Here is a 21,659-nt window from a genome sequence, read left to right as displayed (position 1 = left end):
GTAGTTCTGACGAATTGTACCCATACTGTGCTGTGTGAATACAGAAAACAGAAATGTGTTTCCGTTCTGTTCCAGCACGTCACAGCTGCTGTGATGGGCGTCGCGTGCATGGCCGGGGAGGAGAGTGGGGCTCCCCAGGACAGAAGATCTCCAGCGGAGCCCTACCAAGTTACGGAGGTGATGCCTCTGCATGCTGGTGAGTGAGGTTCTAAAGCGGGGTGGGCAGGGCTGGGGCAGCGAGTGCCCCCTGCTCCACACCAGGAACCCTTGTCACGGGCAGACTGTGCCAGGGGAGCGAGCCCAGGGCCGGAGAGGGCAGAGCTCCTTCTGCTCCCGCCTGCCTTTGGCCCCTCTATAGCACTGCTCTCTCTCCTTGCTCAGATGCTGAATTGCTGCCTCTGTCTGATGTGGAACAGGAGGCAGTGGACTTCATCCAAGCCAACACCATCAGCATGGAAATGGTAAGAGCAGCCATCTCCATCGTGGCTATACCTGCATCTCCAGACGGTCCCTCTGGCTCTGCCTTCAGGCTGCAGGAGGGCTGATGGCCGGGCAGAGCTGCTGCTGTCCTGCAGCTGTCCTGTGCTGCTCCACACCCCGCAACGCCTGGTCCCCCTGGCCATGGCTGTCCCCACTCACACTCCTCGGTCTCTGTGTGCTTGCCAGGATCTGGTGCAGAAACTGCAGTTCCTCAATTCCATTTGTATACTGTTGTCACGGTTTGAACTAAAAATCCACCTGCGCCCGTGACAGGGGGCCGTGGGCCCCGGAGGGGCCCTAGGCCGAAAGGAAAAAAATTAATTAGGAAAAGAAAACAGCAGCAACGATCTAAGGAGGCACACTTATTTACTAAATACTATATCGAAATACAGGATAACACAATATAATACAAGATAATTGAAAATTGAGCTAACGAATCAAGCAAAATAGGAGAGAGAATGAGTCCCGTAACCGAGAGGCCTACTGTAAATCTAGGCGAACGGCTGAAGGCTCCCACACACTCCCCTGAACGCCAGAACTCGAAAGACGTCAGTCTGTTCTGCGACAGAGTTAATATAGAGTCCAGGTCCCGTGACCTATCGTGTTGTTCCCTGGGAGATGTAGTCTTCTTCTGTAAGTTGCAGATTCAGTAAAATTATTCATGCTTTATATGATGTTATGATGTGGAATACTGATAGCAAAAATTACAAAATTATTAAACCATGACATTCCACCCCTTATTCTACATCATTACATTATATTTATACATACATACACACTCATATGTATAATTGTGAATAATCAGCAACCTTATTTTCCTCAACAATTTATATTTATTCCATACAAATCCCTAAGTTGAGAACAAAACTCTATAACCTAACCTACTATTTATTAATTTTGAGAAAATGGCAAAACTGCCAGAAAAAGGAAAACATGTCAGCGGTAGAGGGGAAAGGCAGCGCTGGTAGGGCGTCCCCCACATCAAGGTGCACTCATCCTTTCCCAGCCACCACAGCAGATTTCCTTTTGACTTATACTTCTTTCCATGTGTGCTCTACACATGCATGGCCAGTGCAGGATATAGAGTCCAGATGGAAAACTTGCTTACAGAATGCCTAATTAAGGTATATAGAGAAAAGTGTTTCCTTAACATTAATCCACTCTATCTTAAGTCCTGTACCTAATTGAACTATTCTGTACCTAATTGAAATATTTTCTGAGCCTCTACCTATATATCTACAAGAAAATCATTGGCTGCACTCCCCCAACATCAAATTCCCTTGTGGTACACATTGAACATTCCCATTTTTGTCCATCACCCACCATGTGCACCCAGGTCCCTGGGCAAAGACAGTACCCCGGAGAGGTTTGCCCTTTCCAGACGCTGGAAGGACCCAAACCGTCTTTCCCAACACGCTCTTTATGTGTACTACAGGAACCTTATCTCCCTCCACGGTACGTAGGGAGCTGGATTGGTTAGGACCATTGCGATTACTAGATCCTCGAGTGTTGACCAACCAGGTGGCTTCTGCTAAATGGTTCTCCCAATTTTTATACGTTCCACCACCCATTGCTTTCAACATAGTTTTCAACAACCCATTGAATCGTTCAATCTTACCAGAAGCTGGTGCATGATAGGGAATATGGTAAATCCACTCAATGCCATGATTTTTGGCCCAAGTGGTTACAAGGGAATTTTTAAAATGGGTCCCATTATCTGATTCAATTCTTTCTGGAGTGCCATGCCGCCACAGGATTTGCTTTTCCAACCCTAATATGGTGTTTTGGGCGGTAGCATGGGGTACTGCGTATGTTTCGAGCCACCCAGTGGTTGCCTCCACCATGGTGAGTACATAACGCTTACCATTGCGAGATCGTGGCAAGGTGATATAATCAACCTGCCATGCCTCTCCATATTTATACTTTTGCCATCGCCCTTCCCCCCAAAGAGGTTTCATCCTCTTGGCTTGTTTAATTATGGCGCATGTTTCACAATCATGAATAACTTGAGCAATAGCGTCCATAGTTAAGTCCACCCCTCGGTCTCTGGCCCACTTATATGTTGCATCCCTTCCTTGATGACCTGAAGTCTCATGGGCCCACCGAGCTAGGAATAATTCACCCTTGTTCTGCCAGTCCAAGTCTATTTGAGCCACCTCAATTTTGGCAGCTCGATCAACCTGATGGTTATTTTTATGTTCTTCAGTAGCCTTACTTTTAGGCACATGAGCATCTACATGGCGCACCTTTACAACAATGTTCCTTATTCGGGCAGCAATGTCTTTCCATAGTTCAGCAGCCCAAACAGGTTTACCCTTTCGTTGCCAATTATCATCCTCCCACTGTTGCAACCACCCCCATAAGGCATTTGCCACCATCCATGAATCAGTATAAAGATGAAGCATTGGCCACCTCTCCCGTTCAGCCACATCTAAAGCCAGCTGAACAGCCTTTACCTCTGCGAATTGACTTGATTCTCCTTTACCTTCAGTGGCCTCTGCAACTTGTCGTGTGGGGCTCCATACAGCAGCTTTCCATCTGCGATGCTTCCCTACAATACGACATGATCCGTCTGTGAATAGGGCAAATTTCTTTTCGTTTTCTGGTAGCTCATTGTATGGTGGTGCCTCTTTAGCACGTGATACCTCTTCTGTAGGTGGTATTTCAATTTTTTTACCCTCAGGCCAGTCCATGATCACTTCTAGAATTCCAGGACGGCTGAGTTTTCCCATTCGAGCTCGTTGAGTAATTAATGAAATCCACTTACTCCAAGTGGCATCAGTAACATGATGGGTGGAGGGAACCTGTCCTTTAAACATCCAGTTTATTACTGGCAAGCGAGGTGCTAGAAGAAGCTGAACCTCTGTCCCAACTACTTCAGAAGCAGCCCGAACCCCCTCATACACGGCTAAGATCTCCTTCTCAGTTGGAGTGTAGCGCTCCTCAGACCCTTTATATGCTCGACTCCAAAATCCTAGGGGTCGGCCTCGGGTCTCTCCTGAGGCTCTTTGCCACAAACTCCAGGTGGGACCTTTCTCTCCAGCAGCAGTGTAGAGGATGTTCTTCACATCCTGTCCCGTCCGTACTGGCCCCAAGGCCACGGCACGGGCTATTTCTTGTTTTATCTGCTCAAAAGCCTGCTGCTGCTCAGGACCCCACGAGAAATTATTCTTCTTCCGTGTTACCTGATAGAGAGGGCTCACTATGTGGCTGTAGTTTGGGACATTCTCCAAAAGCCCACTACTCCCAGAAAAGATTGGGTCTCTGTTTTATTTGTGGGCGGAGACATAGCAGTGATTTTGTCAATCACATCTGCTGGGATGTGACGACGTCCATCTTGCCATTTTATACCTAAGAACTGGATTTCCTGGGCAGGCCCCTTCACCTTGCTGCGCTTAATGGCAAAACCAGCTTTCAAAAGAATTTGGATTATCTGTTTCCCTTTCTTGGAAACCTCTGCTGCTGTATGGCCCCACACCACAATGTCATCAATATACTGTAAGTGCTCAGGAGCATTACCCTGTTCCAAAACAGCTTGGATCAATCCATGGCAAATTGTTGGGCTGTGCTTCCACCCCTGGGGTAAACGGTTCCAGGTATACTGAATACCTCTCCAGGTAAAAGCAAACTGTGGCCTACATTTTGCAGCCAATGGGATGGAAAAGAAGGCATTAGCAATATCAATGGTGGCATACCACCTAGCTTCTTTTGACTCCAGTTCATACTGGAGTTCTAGCATGTCTGGTACAGCAGCACTTAATGGAGGTGTAACTTCATTCAGGCCACGGTAATCTACCGTCAGCCTCCATTCCCCACTGGTTTTACGCACTGGCCATATGGGGCTGTTAAAAGGCGAGTGCGTTTTGCTAATCACTCCCTGATTTTCTAATTGGCGAATTAGCTTGTGAATGGGGAGCAATGAGTCCCTGTTGGTGCGGTACTGCCGTCTGTGAACCACTCTGGTGGCAATTGGTACCTCTTGGTCTTTTACCTGGAGCAACCCCACAGCAGAAGGATCATCTGACAGACCAGGTAAAGTTGACAGCTGCTTAACACCATTTGTGTTTACAGCAGCTATCCCAAAGGCCCATCAATACCCCTTGGGATCCTTGAAATATCCCATCCTAAGGTAATCGATTCCCAGTATACATGGAGCCTCTGGACCAGTCACAATAGGGTGCCTTCGCCAGTTTTTACCAGTGAGGCTTATTTCGGCCTCCAACATAGTCAATTCTTGGGAACCCCCAGTCACTCCATGGATATATATTGGTTGTGTCCCTTGGTGACTTGAGGGCATTAGGGTGCATTGTGCACCAGTGTCCACCAAGGCTTTATATTTCTGTGGTTGAGATGTGCCAGGCCACTTAATCCACACAGTCCAGTATACTCTGTTGTCCCTTTCCCCCCCCTGGCTGGGGGCAGGGCCCCTCTATTGTTTACCTCGTTGACTTGCAGCAACTGGAACTCTCCCCTTCTTGGAAGAGTTCACCTTGGTAGTTGTTTCACCTTGTAATTCTTTCACTCGTGCCTGAAGTGCAGAAGTGGATGAATTACACCACTTCTTCATGTCCTCCCCATGACTACAGAGGAAAAGCAACAAGGCAAGACGTGTAGTCTCATTGTTGATTCGAGGTGACTTATCATCGTCATTTGCTTGAATACGAGGACGTCTCTTTTTAATGGTTGAGATTTTCGATGATACAGGTCGAGAGGAACTCATGTTGTTTAGCTTCCTCAATAGGCGATTGTGGAAATCCTGGTTTCCATCATCTTGTACCACCGTGGATTCATCTACATCAGGCACATTAGCCAATTTGTCAATAATATCATTTTGTGTTCCCTCCACTTCGTTTAACCTTTCCACAATTTTGACAATGGCTGAAGTATACAGATTAACTTCTGTGGCGCTTATAAATAATTCAAGTTCCTGAAGTCTGCCAATTAGTTCATTCACAAAGGGTTTCCTGTCCCCTTTGCCATATACTAATGCAAGTGCACTGGCATGCTTTTCTGGAGCTGCTTTTGTAAAGTCACGCCACATTTGTCGTGGAACGCGGACTGCTTCGGGATCATGTAATTGGTCTGGATCATTACGATTGAACTCGCGGCTGTATAGCATTTCCACCAGAGCATTTTCTCTCAAAAACTGGATACCTTTCTCAATATCAGTCCATTTCTTTCTCTCAGGCTCCAAGTCCCGTTTAAAGGGGAATCTATCTCTTACCGCTATCAACATCCGCTTCCAGAGGGTGTAGGACCGATTTTGGCATGTGCCAATACCTCTGTCCACACGTGGGTCCCTGGAAATGCTACCCAGTTGGTGAGCTTCACTGCCATCGAGCCATGCACTGTTGGCACCATTGTCCCAGCAGCGAAGTAACCAAGTGACCATATTTTCTTTTGGCTGACGTGTGTAATCCTTTCTTAGATCTCGAATTTCACTCAGTTTAAAAGATCGATCAATAATGGTCGTAATACTTTGCTCACCTTTTGCTCTATCAAGAGTCCCAGGTGTTGATGGTGGCAACTGTGTTGATGAGGCTGCCCCATCTACGAGTTTGGACTTGAGAAATTCTCCTAAAGAAAAAGTAGCTTTTGGCTCCTCTTCTGACTCTGACCCTGACCCTGATGCTTGTGTTATTTCCTCCAGGTAACCCTCCTTCTTTTTCCTCTCTCCTAACTTCCTCTGCTCCTCTACCTTCTTCTGCTCCTCTATCATCTTCTGCTCCTCTATCATCTTCTTATACCCCTCTAACATCCTCTGCTCCTCCAACTTCTTCTGGTCTTCTGACTCCCCCTGCTCCCCTGAGTCTCCTGAGTCCTGCTCTCCTAACTCCCTCCGCTCTTCTAACTCCTTCTGCATTTTCTCTAACTGAGTTGAAACTTGTTTTGTCTTTCGCCCTCTTACAGGGGCAACCAACATTGTATCTGGTGTCCCAGATGGTTGGTCCAATTGGACTACCTGTGCCCCCGGTGGCTGGTCAGATTGGACTACATGTGCCCCCAATGGCTGGCCAAATTGGACTACATGTGCCCCTGGTAGTTGGTTAAATACATTCAACTCACCCTGGAGGGCACATAGCTGGTCTCGGAGAGCGTTCCGCTCAAACTGGACAGCACCAAGCTCAGTCTGGAGGCTGTTGTAGTTGGACTGGAGAGTGTTGTACCCGAACCGGAGGACGTTATGCTCGGCCTGGAGGGCAGTGTGCTCAGTCTGGAGAGTGTTGAGCTTGGTCTGGAGGGCATTGTGCTCGGTCTGAATTGCGTTATGCTCGGACTGGAGGGCATTATGCTCGGACTGAAGAGTGTTGTGCTCGGTCCGAAGGGCATTGTGCTCAGTCTGAAGAGCGTTATGCTCGGACCGGAGGGCATTATGCACAGACTGAAGAGTGTTGTGCTCGGACTGGAGGGTGTCACAGTTGGATTGGAAGGCATCATGCTTGGCCTGGAGGGTGCCGCACTCAGACTGGACGGCGTCATACTTGGACTGGAGAGTGTTGTGCTCGGTCTGGAGGGCATTGTGCTCGGTCCGGAGGGCATCGCGCTCAGTCTGGAGAGTGTTGTACTCGGACCGGAGGGCGCTGTGCTCAGACTGGAGAGTGTCGTGCTCGGACCGGAGGGCGCTGTGCTCGGACTGGAGGGCGCCGTGCTCGGACCGGAGGGCGCTGTGCTCGAACTGGAGAGTGTTGAGTTGGGATTGCAGGGAGCTTTTCTCATCCCAAAGTTTTTCTGCGTCAGCTCTAAGATTCTCTTTCTCGTACCAGATTGAGTCTCGTTGGTACAGGAGATCTTTTCTCTCAGCTTCAAAAACTTTTTCTCTCTCTACCTTCTCATCCCAAAGTTTTTCTGCGTCAGCTCTAAGGCTCTCTTTCTCGTACCAGATTGAGTCTCGTTGGTACAGGAGATCTTTTCTCTCAGCTTCAAAAGCTTTTTCTCTCTCTACCTTCTCAGTCCAAAGTTTTTCTGCCTCAGCTCTAAGACTCTCCTTCTCGGCCCTGAGACTCTCTCTCTCAGCTTCAAAAACTTCCCTCTCAGGAATGGTATTGACTAAGGCCCGATAAGCATTAGCTAGGCCCAAAATCATTTGTGCCTCCTGAGATCTGCCTGAGCCACAACATTCCTGCCTCAAATATGCAATCAAACTCTCAGGATTCTTCAAGTGTTCAGGAGTGAAGCTCCATAACACTGAAGATGTCTGTCCTTTGAGAATCTCTTCAATTCCCTGCCACTCAGTATTCTCTGGTTCTAGGGAAGACTTCCTCCGGATGTTATAAATCCAGATACTGAGTGAGATTATTACAATAATCAACAGTAAGATCAGGGAGATTAAGAGTGTGGCCCACTGATCATTCAAAAACTGCATAAAGGATTCATAGAAAGAAAGAGGAGCACGCTTAAAAATCACCATTTCTGTATAATTAGTTGCATTAGTTGCTCCCTCTGGAGCTGTATACAGATATGAAGTGAGCATTGCTAACCATGCTTTCAATCCATTATACAATTGTATAGCTCCATAAGAAAAAGTGGCTAGCTTAAACATGACCCAATATGTTCGGAGCGTCTCAAAAAAGGAACCAATGGCACACAGTCCCTGGTAAAACAAATTTAGTAGAGAAAACATGTTTTTTTCCTCCAATAGAGAGAAAAAAGTAAAAGAAAACAAAGCTCAGCAGTGTTTATAAAATATACCGGAGTATTGGCAGTCCGCCTGGACTTTCAAGGTCAAGCTCACAGGTGCAGAATCGCAAACACGAGATAGCTCCTTAACAGGGAAAAAAACTCGTAGCTCTGTTAAAAGCTAAAAGAGCAACAGAAGAAAACACAGAAAAACAGCAACTCAATTTGCCTGCATTCTCCACCAAAATCTGTCACGGTTTGAACTAAAAATCCACCTGCGCCCGTGACAGGGGGCCGTGGGCCCCGGAGGGGCCCTAGGCCGAAAGGAAAAAAATTAATTAGGAAAAGAAAACAGCGGCAACGATCTAAGGAGGCACACTTATTTACTAAATACTATATCGAAATACAGGATAACACAATATAATACAATATAATTGAAAATTGAGCTAACGAATCAAGCAAAATAGGAGAGAGAATGAGTCCCGTAACCGAGAGGCCTACTGTAAATCTAGGCGAACGGCTGAAGGCTCCCACACACTCCCCTGAACGCCAGAACTCGAAAGACGTCAGTCTGTTCTGCGACAGAGTTAATATAGAGTCCAGGTCCCGTGACCTATCGTGTTGTTCCCTGGGAGATGTAGTCTTCTTCTGTAAGTTGCAGATTCAGTAAAATTATTCATGCTTTATATGATGTTATGATGTGGAATACTGATAGCAAAAATTACAAAATTATTAAACCATGACAACTGTGCAGCATGGCTGGACAGACGAGCCTCACACTGAGCCATGATATCTTCTGCTTGCTGAAAAATCAGTGCAAGAAGATTGAGGTGAGGGGACATGGCACCCAGGTAGCTGCACCCTGTGAGAAGGACAGGACAGGGGGAGAGGGAGGCAGGGAAATGATGCACAGACACCCAAGTGCCCCAGATGGGACTCCAGGTGCTGCTGAGAGCTCAGCAGTGGAGGTGGACAGCAGCACCAGTGTGCCAGTGTTTGTCAAGGGCCACTGGGGCGACTCAGGCCCTAGCGGCCGGTGGCAGGTTTGCTGTTGCTGGGTGCTGGCAGCTGCCAGGTGCCATCCTGATTGTGCTTTGCAGGTTCTGTTGCGTGAGGAGCCCATGGAGCAGCTGAGCACCGGCCTGAGATACTGCTGCATGAACACCATTGCTGCCTTGAGGTACCTGCCCAGCCCCTGCTTTTGCCAGCACATCCCCCAGGCACCATCCTGGTGGCCCTGATGCAGCTCCCCACTAAGTCTTGGCCCTCGCCCCAAAGCTGGTGACATCAGGACTGTCCTCTGACCCAGAGCAGCCCCGTAGGGGAGGAGGCACCTCCTGGCAGGGCTCCCCATCCCTCTCAGGGAGCCTTGCCCAGGGGAGGACCTGTTCCAGCCCTGCCTCAGCACCCAGGCACCGCTCCTAGCATCAGTGTCTCTCTAATTGCAGCACAGTTAATGCAGTTACAGAGGAAGAAATACTCCATCTCTTCAAGGTGTGCTGCAGCATCGTCTTCTATCTTCCTCCAGCCAGGGCCTTGAACATCTCCCTCTACAACCAGGTATGTACTGGGCAATCTACTGTTGACCCCATGCCTCTGGGCTGCCGCTTACATTACTTGTGTCCAGAGATCTATCAAGATGTTTGTGGGACAAGGTAGCAGCCTTGCTTGCCCTCACCCCTCTCACTCTTGCCTTGGGCTTGGCAAACACCCTGTGTTGTAGCCTGCTCTGAGTGCAGCAGCCTTGCAGGGTGCCCCTGTGCACAGATCTGTGGGTATCCTTCCTTGGCAGCCAGAGGGGTTCACAGCAGTCTACTGGGTATGAAAGGGAACCCTGAAAGACTTCCACAACCCACTGTTCTCTTTACAGACCCTGGAAGCTATGGACGACATGCTGCAGATTGTGCTAGATGTCTGTCCCATTGCCAGTGTCAAGAGTCGGCTGCAGGGAATCTTGGAGGTCTGTCTATTGTGAAGTTCTGCCCCCACAGCTCCCTTCTAGTAGTTTATCCCACTCCATGGAAACGGCACTGGCAGTAGTTGGAGCCAGCAAGGGACCCTGGCGGCAGTAGCCCCATGATGGGCTTGGCTTAAGCTCAGGGGAAGCCTGGATGGATGCTGTGATTCCAGCTAGGAGCTCAGCAGACCTGCAGTGGGCATCAGCAGCTCCCAGGCTAACCAGCAGCTCCTCTCCTCACAGGTGCTGCTGCCTTTCAGCATCTCCAAGACACAGGCTGTGTGTGAGAGGGCTTTGGGGCGCATCTGGAAGCTTAGTGGCTTCATGACCAGCAGTTTCTGGCAGCAGGTAAGGAGACATGAAAATTGTGTACCTGTGAGAAAAGCTGCGGCTCAGGTGTGAACCCTCAGAATGCTTTTGACATGAAGGGAGGGTCTTTATCCTTCCTTTTGCCTGTGCTCATCCTGCTCCAGATGCTATTCTCTCATTCTGTTTAACATGCCTTCCCTCCTTTTTTCCTTCTTACTGCAGCCCCTTGGAAAAAACCTTGCCCCTTCTCAGAGGACAGACATTGCCCTTGTAACCCTGGAGAAGATCATTGGGGACTATGGTTTTGATGAGAAGAAGTGGGCTGAGACTATGCTGGATGTGCTTCGGAGAAACCCTGGCACCTGGCTGATGGATGTAAGCAGAGTGAGGCAACCCTGCCCGCCACAGCTCTTGGGAACTGAAGCCATTTGAAGGCAGCAATGAGCTGTGGGAAGGGCAGTAATAACACAGCCTGGGAGGCAAATGGCTGCAGTCCAGTGGCAGCAGCAGTCTCCCTGTGTTCTCACAACAGGTGCCAGAGATTCTGGGATTCATCCACGCCAACCTGAAGATCCAGAGCACATCAGTTCAGCAGATCCTGCTCTCAGTGCTGGATATGCTGACCGTCCAGTTTCCCAGGGATGTGCTGAGGAGTGTGTTGACCGACCTCCCACAAAATGACAGGTATCAGCCCAGACAGCCCCACACATTTGTTCCATGTGAAGAGCAGGGCTCAGAAATGGTCTGGCTGCCAGAGCCAAGGAAAGCTGCAGGACATCCCAAGGAGCAGGCCCTCCATCCCACTGTGCTTTCCAGTGCTGGTGGGCAGCTCAGGGCTGCAGCAGCCAATACCAACCATGGCAGCCCAGAGCCCCCCATCAGGCTCCTGCCTGAGCCATGGTGCTGTGGCTAAGGCAGCCCTGCTGACGCAGCATTGCTCTCTGTTTATAGCACTACCCTGGACATACTGAAGAGTGTGCTGACCCTGCTGGAAGCATCCAAGCGGATCTGGGATGAGCTCAGCAGTGTTCTACAGGACCAACAGCTGTGTGAGATATTGAGCATCAGCACAGAGGAGTTGGGCCTCCTTCGCTTGACTGTGAGTTACTGGACAATGCACCGTGCTCTCCTACAGAGCACTGGTAGCTCAGGCTGGGCTGTGTCTCCCTAGTGCCCTGCCTTGAGCTGCCAGAGCAGCCAGGAGCTGCAGGGTGCAGGATGTCCTGCTGCCTCTGCCTGCCTCTCACTGCTGTGTTGGTTTCAGGCGATGCCTCCCACTGAAGAGCTGGTGAAGGAGCTGTGTAAGCCAGCACTGCTCCAGAAGCTTCTGAATGTGGAAAGCCTGCCAGTGCTCTGGCTGGTGCTCAGACGTCTCGTGCTGCTGTCTGATAGACCTGAGACGGTGAGCAGGACCTTGTCAAACGAAGGCCTCATGTTGACAGCCTGGCGCTGGGGCAATGGGCAACACTGTGCCTTGGCATCTGTCCTCCTGATGGAAAGGAAATTGTGTGCTTTGTACAGGCAATTGAAATCCGGGCCCTGCTTCCAGGCGTCATGGAGAACCTGCTGTTTGCCAACACAGCCATTACTGTGAAGGTGCTGAATATCTTCAGGAATGCAATGCACCATCTGGGGAAGAGGCATGCCAGTCCGTTTGCTCTGGAGCTGGCTGAGAAGATCCTGCCTCTTTTTAATCACGTAAGTCTGTTGTGGGAGGCTGAGCTCTGCGGGTGGGTGCTTGACAGGAGCGTCTTCTCCTTTCTTTCCTTCTCTGGGCTCTCAGGAATGACATGTCCTGTGGGCTCTGTAGCACTGCTGGCCGTGTCCCTGCTAGTGCAGCTTGGTTGTTCTTGGTGATGTCAGGCCCCTGTGCTGGGGCTCAGCCTACACTCATGCTCACCATGGGCAGTGAGAGTGTGCTGCTGAGGTCTGATGTCCTCCTGTTCTCCCTCAGGCATCATCTGAAGTGCGAGAAGGTTCCATCCGCCTCTTCATGGATGTGATGGATGCTGTGCTGTGGTCTCAGAAGGGAAGCATGAAGAAGATCGTGCGCAGGGCCCTGCACCCTCTGCTCTTTCACATGAGTGACGAGACCCTGAGCGTAGCACAGGTACGAATTTCAGAGCTGAGCAGTGTGCAGGCAGTGGTGTGCTGACAGTTCAGCTGTGATGTGCAATTGAGAGCAAGTTCAGCAAGCATTCAGACACTGGGATGTGTGTCTGTGTGTGTGGTGCCATGTCCCTGCATCTGTTGTTCTGCAGGCATCTGGGGAAGCCCTTGTGTCCTGTGCAAAGTTCCTGAAGTGGAAGGAGCTCAAGCAGCAGACCCAGCAGAAGAACGCAGTGGGGATCATGAAGTGTTTGGTGAGGACAATCTCACAGCCCCCACCTTTTTGCTGGGGGAAAGGGGATGCTGGAGGAGGGGTTGCAGCAGCAGCTGTGGCTGCTCTGCAAGCCCCATGCTCTTGTTCTCTTCTTCAGCTGCAGCAGGACAGAAAGGGAGTGGAAGGGTACCTGCAGCAGAGCCTGCCATACCTGGAGGATTCTCAGGCCTCCTTGCGATGCGAGGCTGTCAGATTCATTGGTGAGCCCAACCCCTGCGTCCCTCTTTGGGCCCTGCCCTGGCAGGAAGGCACAGCCCTGAAGCCCCCAGGTACAGCCTGCCCGTGCCGGTAGCCACAGTGGGTGCCTTGCTCAGGTCCCCCCTCAGGTGCCGTCCCTGCCTGCAGCATGGAAGGGGAAGCAGCTGGGCTGGCGGGGTTGGGGTCTGAGCTTCTGGCAGCATGTTGGGGAGTGGGTGTCTGACAGAGCTCTTTCCCTAGGGCTGATTGGGAAGCACGCCAGGGAGCAGAGTGAGGAGATGCTGAATGAACTCTGCAGTGGTGAGTGAGGGCAGTGCTGTGTGTGTTGGGGCTGGGGGCAGAGCTGGGCAGCATGCAGCTGTGCTTTGCCCTGCTGCAAGGAAATGCTGCAGGGGCAGAGGAGCATTCATGGCAGTCCTGAGCAGTGTCTTCCACTGACCCGTCAGTCTCCCGTGCTCCTCCTGGCCAGGAAAAGCAAGGAGTGGGGCTGTCAAGGCCCAGAGTGGAAGCTGGTGGCTCTCTGTAGACTGGGGGTCCCATCTCTGCTCTGTTTCCTTCTGTTGCAGCCCTTCAGCCTTTGGAAGATGACCCCCATCTGACAGTCTGTTCTATGGCATCTGAGACCATCCAGAAGCTGAGACACCAAAGGCAGAAGGCGGCACCAGCACGGAGAAGGCTCCCAGCAATTTTCCGCTGGTCCTGCATAGCCTTCTGAGGGATAATTCTTGTTCATTAACGTTGCTAGGACACCTGTACAGCAACGTTGCTGGGACATGTGTTCCTGTCACGCAAGACAGACCCCCTGAACAACAGCGGGAGCCTTGGAGCACAGACATCTTGGAAGAAAGAACAGGAACCAAGCTGGTTAGAACTGGGTCTGTAGTTAGCGATTAATTAAATTGAAAAGCACAATTGAAAGCCTTTGGAAGGAAGATCTGGAGAATATGACCACTAGAGAGCAGCACGTATGCACACAGATGCAGAACTGATCATAATTACACTGACTAAATTGTAACTCCTCATATGAGTTCTTGGAACTTAAACAAGCAAGCAGAAAAGTTGTGGTTTATTCTAGCTTTTGCAAAGCCGGAATGCTGGGCAGCAAAGCTCCTGCTTGCTTATAGTGCTGTGTGCCTGGACATAAGTGTCATGTGGAAAAAGACAAAGAAACACATTTTCTTTGCCTATGTCTTGGAGAGCCAGGAATCCAGAATTCAAGATCTTTGCTTTTGAGTTTGCAATTCAAAACCGGATTAGAAAGGATTCTGCAAACTTTCTTTGATGACATTAGACTCTTCATTAACAACAATACTGTTTCTAATACTACTAATAACAGCAACACAACAACAAAATAATGGAAGATGAAGGAAGACATGGGGACAAGAGTCACTGGAGGAAATTTCTCCTTTGAACTGAATTGGTGTTAGTGTCCCCGTGCACAAGAACCAAGGAGAGAGCAAGCATGTTTTGTACTCTTCAGAATGCAGTGTGGTTCATCTTATTGTCATCCAAATGAGACCGGGATTTCACTTCATTGTTGGAAATGGGAAAACAGTGCCAAAGTTGCATGTTTTGAAGCGGAAAAATAGTAATTTTAAAAACCCACAGCAATAGAGTAGAGAAGATCACCAGCAAAGCCTGTATCACTTGACCTCAGAGTAAAAGCAACAGTCAACCAAAGAAGCGGATGCTGATCCATTTCATGCACTTTTGTAAGGATGTGAAAGCGAGCAGACTTACCTGAAGGTGGTGTAACGTTAGTGGTAAACATCACCAAGCTCCCTCCAAAAGTGGACTTGACCTTTTGTCTCTGCGACCATCTACGTACAGAGGGAGCTACTGGAGAGCTGTGCTCGGATCCTTCAGTTTTCATGTCTCTTACCATCTCTCTTCCAGGAGATCTTGCGAAGAAAGGCTTTTCCTGTGAGGATGAAACACAGATAGGAAATGTTACATCTAGTTTTGCTGTGGGAGTTTACCTCTGTGTGTGACACATTCATTCTTCTGACAGCTGCTAACACTCAGTTTATTAATAAAAATCATACCTTTATTACTTTGTGCCTTGCAGATTAATCTGAATGTAAGAAAATCGGGTTGACTTTGTTTGCTTCGCTCAACACTGGCCACATCAAGATAACAAAGGACATTGTTTTCAAGAATAATTGCAGCTATCTTCCAGTTGGCTTGTGCTTCTGTGTTTCTGAGAAACACCATCTAGCAATTTCTTTTTCTTCTTTTTTTGCACGAGTCCTGGATGCTGGTTGTGTTGTGTGTTGTGCTCTGTTGTTTGCTGACCAGCAGGTGAGAGGACTGTGCTTTGTGTTGGGTGTTGAGTTTTGTCTATCTCAGGGGCCATCCAATTGGATCCATCCTCTTTTTGCAGTGTTTAGGGACAGTTAATTTGCTGTTGCCTGGAGCTATGTGTGAAGTGCAGGACTAGAAGCTGTGATCGCTGAATCTCCTTGGATGAGCCCCAGCTCAGGTTCTCTCACACCAACCAAGAACATTTTTGCCAGCCCTGTTGTATTGCTGCAGCTCAGTGACCCCGACAATCTTCCCATGGAGTGCCGAAGACGGAGGTGGGAGCCTCCTTGCTGAGATCTGCTAGCAAAGCCCTGAGCGGCTCTAAGGTCGGAGCCTGTTGGGTCGGTAACACTGTGTCATGGTTTTGTGCTGTTGCTGTCCATATTCCACATCATAACATCACATGCAGTATGAATCATTAATTGAGGGTATAAATAGTGGAATCATGTACAAAGGAAAAAGGGTTAAAGAGAAAGTAACTTTTTGTTTATAACTGAACAATACGGATTGCTAAGGGAACGTTATATGGTATTAAAGGTGTTTGAATGGGACAAACTGTTCTGATGGTATAAGAAAGTGTAACTGAGGGTATGTGGAAGTGTAATAGAGGGTATGTGGAATTGTGATCGAGGGTATGTGGAAGTGTGGAAGGAGGAAGGCTGAGGGACCTGGTCTAGGTCCTGCTATCCTGGAAAGGCAGCCTGGGGATCTGGCAGTGTGTGTGCCAAGTGGCTCTGTGTGCCTATGGGTGTGTACTGAAGGGCACCCAGAACTGCCACTTCCCCTTGGGACATAGGCTTGGAGCATCAGTTGCTATGTTACTCTCTGAGAAGAGGATTCAGGCCCCAAGTCTTGCGTCCAGCTTGGTGATTTGGATTGACTCTGGGGCAGCAGTGGATGATCTGCAGCCCTGCAGCTGAGTGCATGAGGCTGATTGTGATCTCTGCTCTGCCATGTACCTACAGCAAATCCCAAGAGCACACAAAGATTGGGTCTGTACCCTGGCCTTCATCCCTGGCTGCCCCATGTTGTTGAGTGCGTACCAAGGAGGCGTGATCAAAGTCTGGAACATGGATAACTTCGGCCCAGTTGGGGAGATCAAAGGGCAGCCCCATCAACGCCATCTGCACCAACTCCAAGCACATCTTCACTGCCTCCAGGTGAGCCTCGGGCTTGGTGCTCCCCAGATCCTGCAGGAGGTGAGAGTGCCCTGTGTTGACTTGTCATCCCTGGGCCTGGGTGGGTTTGCACTGAGTGGGGCCAGGAGCCTGGAGGGCGAAGAGGGCAGAGGGGATCTTGCAGCTTTCTGGTCCCTCAGTGCCTTCCTCTCACCTTGCTGTCTTAGTCTGTCCCCTGCCCGCTCTCTGGGATATCCCCATGCAGGGTCCCCTCTTCCCTGGCGCTGGGCATCCCCTGCTGTTCTTGGGGAGCATTTTGGCAGCAAGACTCTGAAATCCACTCTCTTTTGTTTGTGCAGCAGCCGGAGCTGCGCATCTGACCTGGCTCACCCTGAGCTTCCCTGCAGAGATCTCTGAATCCCAACTGCAACGTCTGCTCTTCCCTGGGTACCCACTTTGCTCTGCAGTGGGGTGGGGAAGGGCTGCAGATGGGTGAGGATGGAGATGGTTGTGCCAGGAGCGGAGTGTGGACGGGTTGGACCCTGATCCTGCACGAGTCCCCCACGGCTGCACACCTGAAGGACAATCCTACAGAGAACGATGGTGCATGGCTGGAGCCCTTCAGAAGGCTGAAGGCTCAGCCCAGGAGTGTCAATGAGGACGCAGCCTCTCCAGCTGCCCTGCTCATGTTTCTCTGCTCAGGGGGCCGACGAGGCCCTGGTCTCACACTGGAGCTTTCTTCTACCTCTCCTGTGGTCCCTTGGAGCATCCCCTGCTCCATCCTGCCCTGCCCCGCACTGGGCTCGTGGGGGAATGTGGGAATACAAGAAAAGCTGTTCAGAGCAGCAGCTGTGGAGCCAGATCAACAGCCTGAGAACCAAGGACACCTCTGGAAGGAGAAGAAGGGACTCACGGCTCTGATTGGATATGTTAGAAAAAAAAAAACTTGTGAAGGTTTATAATGGATGTGAGAACTTGTAATAAAGGATTTGGATCATTCACATCTGAGTCCGTGCTTCAAATGCTGCAGGGGAATGGCTGCGTTGAGCCCTGGGAGTGGTATTCTCTCCTTATGCGCGCTCACTTCCCTTTGGTCACTGAAGAAACGACTTTTGAACTCGGACTTAAGGATTTCTCTGCATGATCCCATTGGTGCTGAACTCGGATCTCAGAGGAGCTCCAGGATGTGCCCCATAAAGCACAGACCAATTTCTTTCTGCTTTCTGCAGCCCCGTTTGTTTCGTGTCACCAGTCCTTGTTCAAACCACTGCAGGGTGGGAATTTCTGCACACCTTGAAACAGGAGCATCTCTATTGACTTGATGGAGTCTGTCTTTTATCATTCTGGGGATGGGGGGGGGAAGAAGAAAATGCAGTTTCCATGGCCTGGTGGAGGGCACGATGGCATGCGCAGGGTCACCCTGCCATGGACAGGATGGTGGCTGCTCCTGGGTCACAGCTGAGCCCCGTGCTGTGGGGCTGGGCAGGATGGATCACAGGACCCATGGTTGCCCTGTGACGCACAGCACTTTTACAAAGTAAAAGAATCAATTTCCTTAAATATTGAGCATCCATACGTAAATTGCAGCCTAGTGGAATCTTTTCCTATCCAAACAGAATTCTTTATCTATTTCTGTTACATAAGAAAAGCAAATAACTTTTTATCGGTCGACTTTGAAATTCAGGCAAGTGTTCACTTGAAGTGTTATGAAGTGTCAGCTTTTCTAGAGCATTTACTTTTCATGCTCTTAATTTCTCATTATCTCGCCTTATTCTCTTGCCACGTCAGTGTTTTCATTCGATGGCTTCCATGTGACAAGAGCTCTTGCTGTGTGAGCGATACAAATGTAGCTTTAAAAGTGGTACAACTTGCTATTAAGGCAGCTCCCCTCGGGAATTCCTTAAAGCTGCAGTGAGACAAGGGACACAAGAGAAACTTTGCTATGCACAGCAGGCTGAGCCCTCCTGCAGTCCCAGCTATGGAGTGCTCTGCAAAATCTGTCTCTTTTTGCTCCTGATGTGCAGAGGTTTGATCTGCTTTTGCACCAGCAAGAGAGAAGTGGCACCTCACACTTATATTTCTGAATATTCTTGCTGCATTCAGTGGGATGTAAGCAATAAATAAAGAAATAAAATAAAAATATTATTGCTTTGGTTCTCAAAAAAAAAAAAAAAAGAACTGCCCAGCTTAATTTTGCTCCAGATCCTTCACTGCTTTGTTGCCTTTCACTGGACAAGATTTAGGGCCTCAATATCTTTCTTATAGTGAGGGGTCCAAAACAGAAAACTGATAAACAGACCGGTACTGTGATCAATAGAACTTGAGGAAGAAATTCATCTTTCATGAGGAGCTCCTCTTTGAACAGCACCAGGAACTAAGACAGGTGTTTGATTATTTCCTGCTATGAGGCAAAGATGGATCAGCAGATACAGCTGGAATCTATCTCTCTCCTCCCCACTTTATTCCCCACCTTCAATTCTTTTTGGAAAGGAAATGCTGCAAATCTGGACTTATTTGGGAAATCACCGTGCACACAATGAAGTGAGAAAGCACCGTGCACATGAACAAGGCAAGATCCTGGATCAAGCTTTCAGTGGAAGGGAAATGCCTGAAAGGATTGAGCAAAGTCCTGGCGAAAAATACCTGGGGTTCCTGTTGGTGGGAAGCTGAACATGAGCCAGCAGTGTGCTCTCACAGCACAGAAAGTTAACCATATCCTGGGCTGCATCAAAAGAAGCACGGCCAGCAGGGCAAAGGAGGCGATCCTGCCCCTCTACTCTGTGCTGATGAGGCCTCATCTGGAGTACTGCATCCAGATGCAGAGTCCTCAGTACAGGAGAGACATGGACCTGTTGGAGCATGGACAGGTCACTGATACATGCCATAGAACTGATTCAAGGGCTGGAACACCTCTCCTATGAGGACAGGCTGAAAGAGCTGGGGCTGTTCAGCCTGGAGTACAAAAGGCTCCACGGTGACCTGAGAGCAGCCATGAAATCCTTAACAGGGGAAAGTAGAAAGAAATACAAATAAAAGAGATTTCCATTAGGATATTTAGCAACACAGTCAGTAAGGGAAGTCAGTAAGGCACAGATGATTTGCTACATACTACCAGAAGAAGAAATAAATATTACAATTCAATGGTAAATTCAGTTGTATTCACTTTTACTTCTTCATAGACTAAGATCTGAATACATAGAAAACCAAGAGAAAATTTATTACAGGGATTATAGCTCTTTCATTAAAAATGTCTGAAACTTAATAAAGAAAGTCAGCCAGGGATGGATTTATTGATCGTATCAAATATGACCCCTGACTTCAATTCTTTGTGTTGCTTTTTACAAGGAAATGTTCTCTTGGCAGTGGGGTCAGCATATTTGGTGTTGAAAGATGCTGTAGAGCAAGGACTGACTCCACTCAGACATCAGGATGCCCAGGACAAGTAGGGTTCCCAAAAGGGGAAACTACAAGCTGCCATCAACATCTCAAAGTAAAATCTCTTGGAGAAGGCAGGTTTGTGCAGAGCCAGAAAGATCATGAGGCTGCAAACACTTTCAAGGCATATTATGGTAAAAGCGAAGTTCTCCAGCACATGTAGATACCAGGAGGAGAGAGAAGGGGGTCCATGCACTGTCACTGTCTTTCCTCTGATATTCTATATAGTTCCATAGCAAATTAAATTCTTTGGCAGGTGAATTGCTGTAATAACAGAAGTAAAATAATAAAAAAAGCCATCGCCTGGGCACAATGAGGCACACTGAGAAACAGTGAAGGGACAAGAAGGAGAGACCTCAGCTTCCTCTGTTGTGGGTCTTCAAAGTGCACCTGCAGCAGTCAGCTATTTTCCCTTATTATTTGGCTCTTTTCAAGATTTTCTTTGTGATACTGTTTTTATTTTTTTATTATTTTTATTTTTCTGTTTCCTAAGAGTCTCTACATGTTGTAGGTACTTCCCTCATCCAAAATTTCCTTTCTTCTTACGATAAAAGAATACAGATTATTCCCTCAATAATGGGAAAGGACAAATAGAAGCTGCTTCACCCCATCTGAGGTCAGGCTGTTTCCACACATAGGAAAATTGCAGGTAAGTGGAGGGGATTTTATCTAAGTGTAGGAACCAGGGGTGAAAATGTCGATTTTCTCCTCTATGAGAAGGGCAGAGCCAGCCATGCACACCCACAGAGCACAGAGCTTTTCATTGCTTCTTCATTTTTAAGTAAAATCATAGGGAAACTGTCAGACAATCAATGTGCAGAAGTGGTACAATCTCTTGAAAAGCCACTTATAGATCTGCAAAACTTGCAAAAAACAATTTTCTGTTTATCCAATTGTTTTCCCATCTCCAGATAAGACCCCGTGCTCTGATCCATTTTTTGTGCGTGCATCAACAGATTTACAAAAAGAAACAAGTCAGCAACTGGCAATTTATTCAAGGTGTTGAAAGTATCAGACAGTTGGTAGATTAGAAAGCAAACTGATTCCTCCAGAATTTCTTGGGGGACTCTCAGGAAATGGGATCCAGTAGGAGCTGGTCTGAAGTGGGGACTACTCCATTTCTAAGGAACTGTACATCAATGAGGAACTAGTTCAATGCTTTCTCAATCAAAGAAAAACCTGACTTCAGTACACGTCTGACCAAATGCCCAAGCTGTACAAACCTAAGTCAAGGTGTGAATGCAACTCTCTGAAAGGAAATTTTGTCATTTATTTCATTTATTTCATTAGTAAACATGGAAGTTTGGTGGCCCTTCCAGGCAGGGGGGCTGGAGCTTCATGATCCTTGGGGTCCCTTCCAACCCGGGTCATTCTGTGATTCTGTGATTCATTTCTCTGCATTGACAAGACTATCTTCCTTGTGTAAGCAGAAAGAAGAGCTGCTGGAGAGGAGCTCTGCTGAGAGGGACCTGGGCGTCCTGGTGGACGACAGATTGACCATGAGCCAGCAGTGTGCCCTTGTAGCCAAAAAAGCCAGGGGTGGGTAAAAGATCTAACACACATCTCTATGATGGGGGTGGCCCAATCACAAGCAGTGCTGCGCTCAGTTGTTCTGCTTGCCTGCTCCTCGAGGAGTTAGGAGAAATCTATGCCTGTTGCGTGTTCGAGTGCGTGTGCAATGCCATGTGGAGGGCTTATCGCAATAAAGATTGGCGGATTTGCTGCGTAGACCGGTCAGAACTCAGATCTGCGTTGTGCTTCCTGCGGCACCAAACGCCCAACAGTGGCAGTTCCGAGTATTGGCCAGCAGGTGGCAGCAGAGACCACGGAAAGGACGTCTGCGGGACAGACCCTGGGG

General features: G+C 48.7%; 1 protein-coding gene and 1 long non-coding RNA gene across 3 annotated transcripts; both read left to right on the top strand.

Moving 5' to 3' along the window:
- Positions 1-8,843: 8,843 nt before the first annotated feature.
- Positions 8,844-14,994, top strand: LOC146755485 (uncharacterized). Its single transcript, XM_085525635.1, has 15 exons — positions 8,844-8,927; positions 9,198-9,277; positions 9,546-9,657; positions 9,968-10,057; positions 10,298-10,402; positions 10,586-10,738; positions 10,896-11,047; positions 11,315-11,462; positions 11,628-11,765; positions 11,885-12,061; positions 12,318-12,473; positions 12,625-12,726; positions 12,844-12,946; positions 13,185-13,244; positions 13,511-14,994. The coding sequence occupies exons 1-15, from the start codon at positions 8,853-8,855 to the stop codon at positions 13,657-13,659; spliced, it is 1,800 nt and encodes a 599-aa protein (XP_085381761.1). The 5' UTR covers positions 8,844-8,852; the 3' UTR covers positions 13,660-14,994.
- A 217-nt stretch (positions 14,995-15,211) lies between these two features.
- Positions 15,212-16,804, top strand: LOC146755484 (uncharacterized). 2 transcript variants are annotated; one of them, XR_014938083.1, is made up of 4 exons: positions 15,212-15,245; positions 15,328-15,574; positions 16,214-16,408; positions 16,726-16,804. It is a non-coding gene; the product is annotated as an uncharacterized LOC146755484 (long non-coding RNA). The 2 variants fall into 2 exon arrangements; XR_014938082.1 differs by lacking the exon at positions 15,212-15,245 and having other exon boundaries at positions 15,267-15,574.
- Positions 16,805-21,659: the final 4,855 nt, after the last annotated feature.

Source organism: Coturnix japonica, chromosome 32 (genome assembly GCF_054131305.1).
Source record: "Coturnix japonica strain WE chromosome 32, WE-NBRP24, whole genome shotgun sequence".
In the NCBI taxonomy this organism is placed as follows: Eukaryota; Metazoa; Chordata; class Aves; order Galliformes; family Phasianidae; genus Coturnix; species Coturnix japonica.
This window is presented reverse-complemented; position numbering and strand designations above follow the sequence as displayed.